The sequence below is a fragment of the Micropterus salmoides genome, unplaced genomic scaffold (genome assembly GCF_014851395.1).
Source record: "Micropterus salmoides isolate LMB-PRFRI ecotype aquatic unplaced genomic scaffold, ASM1485139v1 Ms_hic_scaffold_16, whole genome shotgun sequence".
Classification (NCBI taxonomy): Eukaryota; Metazoa; Chordata; class Actinopteri; order Centrarchiformes; family Centrarchidae; genus Micropterus; species Micropterus salmoides.
The window spans coordinates 1782051-1795803 of record NW_024040707.1 but is presented as its reverse complement, the minus strand read 5'-3'; the positions used below and the strand labels follow the sequence as shown (position 1 = coordinate 1795803).

The 13753-nt window shown below is 40.3% G+C and overlaps 1 protein-coding gene across 1 annotated transcript; it reads right to left on the bottom strand.

The window, feature by feature from the left end:
• Positions 1 to 264: 264 nt before the first annotated feature.
• Positions 265 to 13244, bottom strand: LOC119905547. The gene is made up of 3 exons (XM_038722696.1): positions 12769 to 13244; positions 8047 to 8334; positions 265 to 1380 (listed from the first exon to the last, which is right to left on the bottom strand). The coding sequence occupies exons 1-3, from the start codon at positions 13207 to 13209 to the stop codon at positions 1093 to 1095; spliced, it is 1017 nt and encodes a 338-aa protein (XP_038578624.1). The 5' UTR covers positions 13210 to 13244; the 3' UTR covers positions 265 to 1092.
• Positions 13245 to 13753: the final 509 nt, after the last annotated feature.

The window sequence follows — 13753 nt, the reverse complement described above, 5'->3', positions numbered from 1 at the left end:
ATAATTTCTAAACTTCACACAGTATGTCGAGGTCAGGAATATCCAACCATTCATCCGTCGTCAACCGCTTATCCTGTGTACAGGGGGGCTGGAGCCAATCCCATCGGGCGCAAGGCGGGGTACACCCTGGACAGGTCACCAGTCCATCGCAGGGCCACACATAGACAGACAACCACTCACGCTCACACTCACACCTAAGGACAATTTAGAGTCACCAATTAACCTAGCCTGCATGTCTTTGGACAGTGGGAGGAAGTGGGGCGAGGTCATGAATATGTAATATTTATTTTAATGACATGTTAAATTTGTTTCCAGTGAGATATTAGTGACCTTTCTGCTGTAAATCCTGTTGCTGCTCTAGAAACAACATTTTTTTAAAAGAATATATATGCAATTAGTTAAATAGGACTGATAAGAGCATCGATAAAGAACTGAACCAATAAGGATTACCAATAGAAGTGAGTCAATAAAACTTAGTGATCCCAACTCCTGAGAAAATGTCCGGCCCATCTCTGTGTCCTGGTTTTAAAATCTGGCCCAATTGAATTTGTAATTGAATATCCCTGGTCTACAGCAATCATAGTAATATATCTTCTTGCAACGAAATTAAACTGAGTGAAGTATTATAGACAATATTTTGTCCTTGTAATTCATGTTTCCATTGCACCCCCCCCCCCCCCCCCCCCAATAAAGCATTGCTACAAAAAACTTTCTCAGGTTTTTATTTTGTCACACAATCACTTAAAAGGAAGTGATTATATGAGGAACTGCTTCTGTCATGACTTAGATCAATTTCACCAGTCACTATCAAAGTATTAATTTATTTATTTATTTGAGACGTCACATTGTCCCTTTGAACTAGCAAGGCACTAGTCCATGAAGCACATTGTAAAGGTTTATAAGAACTATTTACTGACATGACACAATGAGAAAATGCCTTAATATTTATATATATATATATAAATATTATTACAACCATAGTGAACTTGTGCAAGCAATAAAACCAATCAGCAATTGTGAGATGGACAACTGCTGATGGTGAGCTAGCCAATTAGCTGACTAGTTATCTCAGACCTGTGTTGCTGTGGTGGCTTATCTTAGTGTTCTGGCTGCTTCTTTTGCTGCTGCTGCTCCGGCTGCTGCTCCGGTTGCTGCTCCGGCTGCTGCTCTGGCTACTGTTTTGTCTGCTGCTGAGTTTATTTCCTTGGCTACTGCTGTGACAAGTTTTTTGGTATCTTCCTCGGGCAATTGCTGGTTTACTGCTTCGATTGCTGCGACTGCTGTTTCGACTGCTGCATCAGTTTTTTCGCTGCGTGTTAATCCGGCTGTGGCTCCGGCTGTTGCTGCAGCTGTCTGGACCAAAGTTGTGAAGCGATAATGCTGCAGAAAATCCAAATGAAAATGACAGAAACACATGGAGTGCATTTAGTAGGACAAAAAAACTGGAGTACTGGCAGTAGTTGCCTATATGAATCGTCAGCTGGCCAGATGTAACATTTTTCAGCCGCTATTTCTGTTCTTTCTTCTAAAGGTGTACTAGTAAATGAACTGATATCAGATTATGATATTGATTTATTTTGTCTTACTGAAACCTGGCTGGGTGATGGAGAATATGTTAGCCTAAATGAATCCACCCCTCCCAGTCATATTAATACTCACATTCCTCGAGGCACAGGCCGAGGAGGTGGAGTTGCAGCTATCTTCGACTCTAGCCTACTAATCAGCTCTAAACCTAAACTAAACTATAACTCATTTGAAAGTCTTGTTCTTAGTCTTTTGCACCCAAGTTGGAAATCACTGCAACCAATTCTCTTCGTTATAGTGTACCGAGCACCTGGCCCATACTTTTAGTCCTTAAAACGGACAAAGTTATTATTGTAGGGGATTTTAATATTCATGTGGACGTTGAGAATCTCTAAACTCAGGAACTACTGTAAAACCAGATATATGTTTTTAGACTGCTTTGCTTCCCTCAATCTTTACCAACTAACTTCAACAATTTCTTAATCTAAACCATCAACCTGCCTCTTAAGCAGATACACAGGGCTACTTTTTGAGCAATGTTGCTGGGATATCTTGCTGTAGGCAAGTCTGACGGGTGGTGGAGTGGTGGGGGAAGGGGATTATGGTAGTAATCTTTACTCATTACCACTGACGGCAACGTTGCCCAGCACGATTGCTCTAAAAGTTGCTCCATGTATCATCAGTTTTAGACCCCATCCCGATTAGGTTGCTTAAAGATGTTTTACCCTTAGTCAGCACTTCTATACTAGATATGATCAATCTATCTTTATCAACAGGCTATGTACCACAGTACTTTAAAGTAGCTGTAATTAAACCTCTTCTGAAAAAGCCCAAACTTGATCCGGATGTTTTAGCCAACTATAGACCTATATCTAACCTTCCATTTCTCTCTAAGGTCCTGGAGAAAGCAGCTGAGCAACAGAGCAATAGTTTATTTGAGGATTTTCAGTCAGGATTTAGAGCTCATCATAGCACAGAGACAGCACTGGTGAAAATTACTAACGACCTCCTTATTGCATCAGACAAAGGACTTGTCTCTGTACTGGTTTTATTAGATCTTAGTGCTGCATTTGATACCATTGACCATCAGATCCTATTGCAGAGAGTGGAACATTTCATTGGCATTAAAGGAACCGCTCTAAGCTGGTTTAAGTCCTATTTATCAGATAGTTTTCAGTTTGTACAGATGAGTCCTCCATGCACGCCAAAGTTAGTCATGGAGTTCCACAAGGATCTGTCCTCGGACCAATCCACTTTACTTTATATATGCTTCCTTTAGGCAATATTATCAGGAAACATTCCATAAGCTTTCATTGTTATGCAGATGATACTCAGTTATATCTATCGATCAAGTCAGATAAAACTCATCAGTTAGCTAAATTTCAAATGTGTCTTCAGGATGTTAAAACCTGGATGACCTGTAATTTTGTGAAGTTATTGTTCTGACATGTCATTTAAGTCTCACATTAAGCAAATTTCAAGGACCGCCTTTTTTCACTTACGTAATATTGCAAAAATCCTGTCTAAAAATGATGCAGAAAAACTAGTCCATGCATTTGTTACTTCTAGGCTGGATTACTGCAATTCCTTATTATCAGGCTGCTCGAAAAAGTCCATTAAGACTCTTCAGCTGATCCAGAATGCTGCAGCACCTGTTCTGACAGGAACCAGGAAAAGAGATCACATTTCTCCTGTTTTAGCTTCTTTGCATTGGCTTCCAGTAAAATCCAGAATAGAATTTAAAAGCATTCTTCTTACCTACAAAGCTCTTTATGGTCAGGCACCATCTTATCTTTAAGATCTCATAGCAGGGCTGGACCTGTAATCTGGCATACCAGGCAAATGCCCAGTGGGCCGACGCACCTTTGGGGCCGGTGTAACATAAATTATTTATTTATAACTGTTGTTAAAAAACGGGCCAACGATCGGCCCATAAAGCATGGACAGCAGCCCATTGGGTAATTTTCTATACTGACACTTGGCTGGCCCAATCACGTCTCTTACTAGCTCCCACCCCCTCTACTCTCGTTGCGGGCCAAAAAAAAAAAAACATTCTTCAGACGACTGTCGCTAAATGCGCAAAAACGACCGATATGTTTGCTTCCGGGGCTGCAGTAGCTTCAACATCAGCTGCAGTACCCTGCGTAGCGCAGGCACAGGTACTTTAAGGAGTAAAAGAGTTGTGGTGGCCACAGCCATGCAGAGTAGAAGGCGTGTGATAGCGAAACAGAGGGACAAAGTGACAGGGCTGAGTGAGAGAGGGAGCAGGTGTTTTAGTACACTTAGATGATTTATATGATAATCTGAAAAAAAATACATATAAAGATTTTGAAAAATGCAACTGACCACAGACCACAATGGATTTGTTGGATTTATAGATAGACAGAAAGGAAAGATAGATAGACCGACAGGAAATCAGAAAATGTACAATTGCTGTCACATACTCTTTTCCCTCTTTTCTGTTATTCAAACTATGTGTTCAGTTAAGAGTCCTTGCACTACATCTGGCAGTTCATTAAAACACACCACATAACAGCAGGGACTGTGGTGTGTTAGCTAAAGCCTAGTTCACACTTTTTAAGCCTGATTTGCCGCTCGACGACCATCAGGCTGTGATACGGGGTAAATCAGTGATCGATCGGCGGTCACCAGTCATTATGTGGGAACTACTCAACGAGAACATCAAAACGGACGCCAGCCAGATATCTAGCATGCCAGATATCTGGAGGAGTCGACCGACTCGACATCCACATCCAGCCAATGAGAGCAGGCAGCTACTTTTTCACTGCAAAACACTTTTTACTCCCCTCCATCTCTCTGTAGCTCAGACAATCCCTGCCACCTGTGTGTGCTGATCCATCCTTTCAACCAAATTCTTTGTCTTTATAACTGTTATACATATACTATATTGTATCTATATTATTTTGTTTCTCTATCAAACAGTCCATAGAGAGCAGAAACAGTTTTAATAGACTTAAATGATTTATAAGATGATCTGATTAACAACAGCAACAACAAAAAAATTCCATATACAGGGTACTTAATCTCCTTTCTTCTTGCTCTTGTTGACTGTGAATGATGTAATCTGCGTTCAGTAAAGCAGTAGTCAGACATTGTTGGGGAAATGGGAATTTTTGAAATTTGAAATAACAAACAAAAGTTTTTAATATTTGCCTAGCCAGGTAAAACTTCCTGAATTCCACAGTGAAAATGAAAAAATGCCATGCTTATTGTAAAAATACTTAAAATAATAAACTATACTGATGTCAAAATGTATCTCATAATAAGCCTCGATTTCACTGCTCATGCCTAAGCACCAGTGTTGGCTGACAATTACATAAAATGTGCCTATTTTGGAAATGAAATGAATCAGCGAGTTAACATCAGATTGCTCATTTTAAGTTAAAGAAATGCCAATTACGAAACTCTGAGGGTAGGAAAGTGAGCACCAACCTACCACCAACTGCACCGGGGGCAGCACGCGATTTTCGCACAAAATGCAAATGTAAAATTCACATCTGAAACTAGTATTTTGTCACCCTATGAATGCTACAGGAGGCTCAGCTAGAAGCAAAAACCAACAATTTTTATCCACACTGAACACCCATCAAACACCAAGCATATATATATATACCGATATCACAACATAAATGTGATCACTGTTCATGGCATCCAGTTATGTCTAATCCCAATGTATCCTCATGTCCATCCTCAAACAGCTGATTTGTAGCTAAAAATATCTCGTCCGCCACCTTATTTGTTGTGCAATCCCCAGTAGCTGTATGCCTGACTTCTCTTGCCTTTTTCTGCAGAGCAGATGAAGTGCTGATTTGGAACACAGTCTTTTTCGCAGTCTGTTAGCCAATCCGTAGGAGCTACATAGACATCCAGGGAAACAGGTTGGATTCAAAGTTAAAATAAGGCTGAAATGAGACTCACGATTTGAGCAATTGAGCACAGCAGGTATGTAAGAAATAAATTTGAGATGGGATTTTTCCGGATTACTCCAGGATTTCAGATTTTTCAACCTGAAAATGTGACCCTTATGATCAATGCAGATCTCTAAAAAACATTTATGGCCGTGCTAGCTTCTCTGTCTTTTCCTGTCCTCTGTGTGCTTGACCGAGGCTCGTCATCGGTGAGCACTATGATTGATTTGAAATTGATCATTTGTGGTTCATCAGATGGTTATAGAGGCCAATCCACAGTGTCTACAGCAGTGTGGGCAATTGTGGTATTCGTAGAAGGAGCCGTTTTGGTGGGGTGCCTCTCTGCATTTCCTTTTTGCTTCCATGGCATAGTTCCATTTACTGTTGTTTTTTGGTGATTTTTGTGCATAGTTTACATCTGTTACGCAAATCCTTTTGTTTGGGTAGATCTTGGCTAACCTTGCATTTGTGGACACAAAATCTTACACTGCAGCAGACTGTGCTGGCTCATATCGAGGATGTGTGTACAAGGTCTAGAATGTGTCCCTGCTCGTCTGACAGTAATCCTGAGGTACTGGTCCCAGATGGCATTTAAGGAATCCAAACATGCTTTGTTTATTTTAAAAATATGATTATATGACTGGACTGGCAACCTGTCCAGGGTGTTCGCCCGATGTCAGCTGGGATTGGCTCCAGCCCCCTGCGACCCTGTACGCAGGATAAGCGGTTGACGATGGACGGATGGATGGATGGATTATATGACTGAAGTCAGCCCCTTTAGACCCCTCTTTCCCCAATGGGGGAATTGATTTTGTACAAACTGACTGACTGACAAACTTTTTGAAAAAAGCGGAACAGAATTTTGCTGATAAGTCTGCAAACAAGACATAAAACATCTTTAGTGTACAGGTTATTAATGGATGGAAGGCCCTTGCTTGACAGTGTCTGAAAAACTGTATCCGAACAGGATGGCAGGAATATTACATTTCATTTACATTTACATTTAGCTGACTAGACTAGGAATAGATGGTTATGAAAGACCTGATGGAGCATGTAGACCAAACTGACTCCTGAACTGGTTCCAAATTTTTATTGTTGGACACAATTGGATTATGAGCAACTTCCATAACTGAGAGAGGCAACTGGGAGCAAACTATCGACCAAAGTGAAATGCGAGAAGAGGCTGTTTCCGTCAGAGCCCATGGGAGTTGTTCATCCTGTTCCATTTTAGTGTTCCAAATAAGATGTTTGTTGATATTCCAGGCCCAGAAGTACAAACAAAAATTTGGCAGTGCCAAGTCTCCTTTGTAACTGGGAAGTTCAAGGACTATATGTGTTGCTATTACACCATGAAAATAAGTTTATCATTTGATCAAGTGTGGAGAAGAAAGACTTACTGATTAATGTTGGAATATTTTGGATAGCATACAAAAGCTGTAGCAGTAACACCACTTTTATTAAACTAGCGCGCCCCATTAGAGAGAGAGGAAGGGAGGACCACTAGCTAGAAGTGCATTGATGAATCATAACGACTGATTATTTCAGCCGAGACTAAGGTGGTGGAGCAAAAAAACCTTAAAAACTCAAGATGAAAATTAAAGCTGCGTTGGGCGGGCCCTAGCACTTGAAGTACATCAGGGTGTGAGGCAGCCGCATGGCAGATTCTGGAGCTCTGCCGGTGCGGTTTTCAATTTGCTACACGCTACAGACGCTGCATGAAGGTGTTATACGTCACTTCCTGTGTCCCCTTTGTGGCGGTCTAGAGCACTTGTTACAACAACCTCCTGTGTCATGGCGAAGAGCCACGCCGTTAACTGCAAACACAAGTTTTGCAACAAGGCTTCAATAATGTGTTAAGGGTTTTCTGGGACAGTTTTGTAGTTGATATGTCTAACCTGCTAGGAGTACTACATTACAGCGTAAAACGTCCTGTTGCCAGCAGGTGGCGCTGACTTTGTGTGAATATTGGCATATAGATGTGTTCAGGGCGTGACTCTTATTACTCCTGTTTCATGGTGAATCATCGATTTTTGACAGTACGCCACGGGCGAACCGGTTGACTGGTGATAACCGTTTGTACAACTTTTAATCATCAGTGCACAGTGAAAATTTGAAGTCGATCGGACTAATTTCCTAGGATGAGTTTGTTAAAGTACAAAGTGTGTAAATCCAAAATGGCCGACTTCCTGTTGGGTTAAGGCAATGGCACCAAGAGGCTTTTTTGTACGTCTGGACAAGATACACGTACAACAGAAATTTCGTACATGTAGGTGTAAAATACGAGATTTTCCGCCACGCCTGAATTTAGTGCAAAGTTTGGTGAGTTTTCGAGTATGTTTAGGCCCCCAGAATTGAAGTTTTAAAAAAAATCCTTTTAGTCAATAGGGACCTCGCACGGTTTGTGCTCAAGCCCTAAAAATAATATTTCCTTCAGTTTCAATAGGAACCTCGCGCAGTTCGTGCTTGGGCCCTAATAATCCCTTCAGTTTCGTGCTCAGGCCCTAATGACAAGGACACATGACAACAACATGCTGAGCTTCATTATTATCATTTAATTGAATTGAATTGAACTGAACAGGTGTTGGTACTTTACCTCTTCATCTGCTGATTCAGGAAATTCTGGTGCAGTACCTTTTTCAATCAGTTCTTTAGCAACATCAAAACAGTCTTCCCATCGTCCATTAGAATCTCTTTTCTCCCTGATTTTTTCAGTCAGCTTTTGTTGTGCTGCTTTTATCAAAATCTTTTTCATTACATTTTTCTCTTCGTCCAAAATAATTTTGGAAAATCCAATGTTTCTGTCACAGCAATGCATCCATCCACATGCTGACGTTATGGAAGCCAACAAAAGGGCACTTCCAATCAAAATCATGCCAAAAACCTGAAAAAGAGGCAACAGAGATGGTTATAATATCACTTTGAAAAACTGAGAAACACACTCGGTTGCAGGAATTTTATTCCATTACCTTGAGATCACAAGTTCATTTAGTAATTTTCATTTTGAGTAAGCACCATGCTTTGCTCTTGGTTAAAGACTTCAGAGCAGGAGATCTTTCTCATTTAACACTGCAGTTGGTTACTTTTATAAATATAACTGTTTGGCATATTTTGTAGTTTGTAGTTTGTAGTTTGTCCGAAAGTTGGCCACTGTATTTATACCCTAAATGGGTTAGGGAGCTTGATTTGGCTGTGAGGGTGACTCCGACCAGAGTTCACTTTGTATCGGAGTGGAAGTGGCGAGGGTCTAGTTTTCGGAAAGGCTCCCAGTAATAAACAAACAGAACGGAAGTTAACTTCGGGCCGGGCGCATCAGCTCACCTCTACATTCAATTATTTATAATAAATAGGATTGATAAGAGCGCTGATAAATAACTGAACCAGTAAGGATTACCAATACAAGTGTGTCAATGAAACCCCAACTCGTGAGAAAATGTCTGGCCCATCTCTGTGTCCTGGTTTTATAATCTGGCCCAATTGAATCTGTAATTGAACAGCCCTGGTCTGCAGTGATCATAGTAATATATCTTCCTTTAGACGAAATGTACATTAAACTGAATGCAGCATTGTAGACAATATTTTACTCCATGTTTCCATTGCATGGATAGCATTTGGATTGAGTCCCTCTCCTTAAAGGGTAAAATAATATCATAACACTTTAATAATGCCAAAATATGTTTCCCCCTCCATAACGCACAGATGATGGCCTACCATCAAGTATTTAATTTTGTTGTCCCGCTCCGTTGCCCGGGCAGCACCCTCGCTTTGCCTCACTGAAAGGGCACTTTGGTTTGCTGTTGTCTCTCTCTTCTTGTTCCCATTGTATTGCCATGTCAACTGAATCCTGGTTGCAAATGAATGACTATAGCCAGCTAGCTGAACTGTGTCCGCCTCAATATGATTGCTTTAGTCAACCGAGGGTCAGTGGTCGTGGTGGTGGGCTAGTGAGCGTGTATAGGAAAAATTTTAAATGTCATCAAGTACGCTGTGATGAATTTAGCTCCTTTGAAGTTCTCACTCTTAAAGTTGGAGGGCTGCATCATATTTGTTATAATTTATCGCCCCCCAAAACCGCCTGGAGGATTTTTATCAGAACATCCTGAATTTTTATCTACTCTGGTTTTAAATTATGACAGAATTGTTCTTTGTGGCGATTTTAATATTCATGTTGATGACCCCAACAATGTTAATGCAACTGACTTTTTAAATATGGCCACTTCTTTTAACTTCAAACAACATGTCAAAGGGCAAACACATAACCGTGGTCATACACTGGACTTGGTTTTTACCCTGGGATTAGTGGACATGACCATATCTGACCACAGATGTATTATCTTTAGCTGCGATTCGCCTGTTACTCATGCCGCCTCACCAAGCTCCGTGTGTTCTCGCATCTTTAATGAACAAAGTGTTTCAAAGTTTTGCGCATTCTTTCAGAGCCAAAGCCAACACCTGTCTGATTCCAACACCAACAATCTGGTCGATCACTTCAATCATATCTGCTTGTCGTCACTAAATATTACTGCTCCTCTAAAGGTTAGGCCTACGTCTAAAGCTAGTAAGCAACCCTGGATAAATGACAGCATTCGCAGCCTAAAAAGGGAATGCAGGAAAGCAGAGCGCAGATGGAAAAAATCCAGTCTCCAAGTCCATTACCTCAGTCTGAAGGATTTATTAATTAACTACAATAACATGGTTAAGGATGCGAGAACTCACTATTTTTCTGAACTCATTACTGCACATAAACACAATCCCAGGTTTCTGTTTAAGACTGTGGATCAGCTGGTAAACCCAACCCCTCCTTGTGCCTCAGCTGAAAGTAATGATGACTGTGAATTGTTTTTATCTTATTTTACCAATAAAGTGGTGTCAATCAGAGCCTCTATTACCCCCGTGGCCTCTTACTCAGAGGTCCCTCACCAGCAACAACAGAGTTTTAACCAGTTTTATCCCATCGACTTGTCTGAGCTTTTAAAAACAGTATCACAAATGAGAGTGTCCTCCAGCCCACTTGATGTAATACCTGACACGAGACCATTTTACACGCCTTCATCTCATCACGCCTGGATTATTGCAACAGCCTTTTCACCTGTTTAACCCAAAAATCTATTGATCGACTCCAGACTGTCCAGAACTCAGCTGCCAGGCTTTTAACCAGAACAAAGAAATATGACCACATTAGTCCTATTTTAGCTTCATTACACTGGCTCCCAGTATGTTTTAGAATTGACTTTAAAATTCTATTGATCACTTTTAAAGCTCTTCATGGCCTCTCGCCTTGTTATATTTCTGACCTTTTAGTCCCATACGCACCAGCACGTACCTTGAGATCCTCGGGCAGAGGTCTGTTGTCTGTTCCAGAGTCTGGACTGAAAACTAAAGGGGACAGAGCGTTTGCTGTCAGGGCCCCGAGGCTCTGGAACAGCCTGCCCGAGGAAATCAGGTCGGCTGAGACTCTTTTAAGTCCCTTCTTAAAACATACTTTTATAGGAGAGCCTTTCCCGATCTTATTTGACTTTATTTTATCCCTTTTATTTTATTCTATTTTACTAATTTTATATTTATCTTAAACGTGTATTTTAGTCTTTTCAATGTTTTCTTGCTTTTATCTTGTATTGTTTTTGTATTATTGTCTCTTTGGTATTATTGTCTATGAAGATTCTCAGTCATCCAGGTCATAGTTATCCAACGAGGGTTAAAGTCAAGGGCAACTGGACTTGGTTGAAGCTACTGGAAGACGTTTCGTCCCTCATCCAAAGGACTTCTTCAGTTCTGACTGACTGGCAGGGAAACTCAGCTATTTAACCTCAGTGGGGTCGTCCCGGGCCAACGACCCCACTGAGGTTAAATAGCTGAGTTTCCCTTTGGATGAGGGACGAAACGTCTTCCAGTAGCTTCAACCAAGTCCAGTTGCCCTTCAATTTAACCCTCGTTGGATAACTTTGGTATTATTGTCTTTACACTTGTTAAAGCACTTTGTAACTTGTTTTTGAAAAGTGCTCTACAAATAAAGATTATTATTATTATTATTATAAGCAAAAGAATATCTCCAAACATGTAAAACTATTCACTGAATCCTAGTGGCATAAAAAACACTAATGCTTTTTGTGATAAATCAGTTGCCTAGCATAGGCCACTGACAGACACAGTGAGCAGTATGTATGGAAACTGAAAACTGACAGAGCAGCCAGTGAAAGATGAGAAGGGGAAACACCAGTGAAAGAGGGAGAAAACAACAACAAAGTGGGAGGACACAGTGAGATATTTCATACTTTGAAGAATGTTAAAGATAATCAGCTGTAGCAAGCTGTTACTTTTGTTTTTTCTAATTCTGCTGCTTTTCTTCCTCGGTGATGTGATGGGTCGGGGTGGAAAGCAAGAGAGTAAATTCATTCTTTTCTTTTTCAACCCGTTTGAAACCTAAAGCAACACTGTGTTAAGATTTGGTGTTTTTTGCATTTTGTCGCCCTACTGTTTCAGAGTGCAACGTTAAATGACATTCAGTGACAGTTTCTGCAGCACTTTAATGCTTCCGATGTGCATATTTATTATGTTCTTTGGTGTCTCTCACGAAGAAATATGAGAACTATGAGAAAATAACAATTGTTTTTTTTTCAAGATAATTATCTCATGATCTCAAGGTAACGAATGAAATAATTATTACAACTACTGAAGCTCTCAGCCTCAGTACAGCACAGCATTACTAATGTATGGTCAGGTATTGTGTTCAGATAAAACTCACGATGATCTGATGGAATAAATAAACACAGAAAATTATGAAATAGCACCGACTGACTTGATGTGTATGAAACAAGAGAAACTCACCCAGGACTTGTGTTTCAGTTCAGCGATGGTTTTGTGTTCTGCACAAAGTCAATGACTTGTGGGGTTTCCATATTTAAATATTACATCCCCTGTGTTTTACATTTATTTGTGTTAATGAATAGAGTGACTGCTAATGTTTGCAATATGCTAGTTGACCATGAAATGATGTCATATTATTGCCTCCAGTCTTCATTTAACTTGGGTCTATTCTGTATATTAAAAATGGCCCTTTCATTTGGTTAGACAAACCCATTCTTTTTTCAATATAAAAAAGATCAACATGTAGGCTACACATTTTATTTACTTCTATATTTTTCCCATAAATGATACTGCTGTTAATGTTGTTTTAGAAGCTTAATAATTGTGAGTATAAGTCACCGCTGCCCCTGTGGTGCATTAACCCTGTACATTTGTCTGCGGTTGAGCATTAAATGGTATTGAATTGTGCGTTAAACTTTAATAACTTGATGTGTATAAAACAAGAGAAACTCACCCAGGACTTGTCTTTCAGTTCAGCGATGGTTTTGTGTTCTCCTCCATACCAGCGATTGCCATTACAGGCTAACTGCTTCTGTTCTTCAGACTGATCGTTCCAACAGCAAACATACCATTCTCCATCGATTAACACAGATACAGCCCACAGCAGACCGATGAAAACTGCCTTCATAATGTGATGCAAGAAAATGCAGCAAATATAGCAACGTTTTACACAGCAAAATGTGTATGCCATGGCTCGCTGAAATCTCTTATCTATCCAGAGTTGTAAAATAAATAACATAACACAAGGCAGAATCATGTATAACCAGCAGACACCAGTTAGTCCTTCGCAGGTGCACTCGAATTTCTTGTGAAGCACATTATTGTGAATGAAAATCACAATGATTGCGACGTAGGTGCTGATGTTTGTGAGAGGAAAATTTGCGAAGGCTTTCATCTTTGGTTTGCATCTGCTGAGAGCTGCTGCTGTAACCGCTGAATATGCTTACTGGAAACCACACTGGGTGTATCCCAAATGGATAATTCACATTCCCCTCCCTTGCGGAAAGAGAAAAAACAAGGAAAAGTCAGTAGGCTGTCCCAGGCACATGGTTCTCTCCTGTTACAAAGGGGCCCACCTTGGACCCAATCTGCCTGACCGAAAATGCATTTTGTTGTTTAGTTGAACATCTTGAATAACGTTTGTTTGTGTGCCTTGATAGCGATAAAAGAGTCATACTCAGGTTCAGGTCACACCTGTGTTCTGCAGAGATGAGCCCCCACTGCTGCCAAGACGTTGTAGTCTCTTGAATGTTGTTGTTGATGAACTGTATTATCAGTTCAGATAGGCTATGTCAATAAAAACAAAACATCGTTAGCATATGTAGCTATATATATTTTTTAAAAGCAGCTAAATCTTTGGCTGTGGTGAAATATTGGAAATCGTTACTTCTTTCTATAGTGTATTGTCAGACTAATCTCCATACTTGGTATTAACAAAA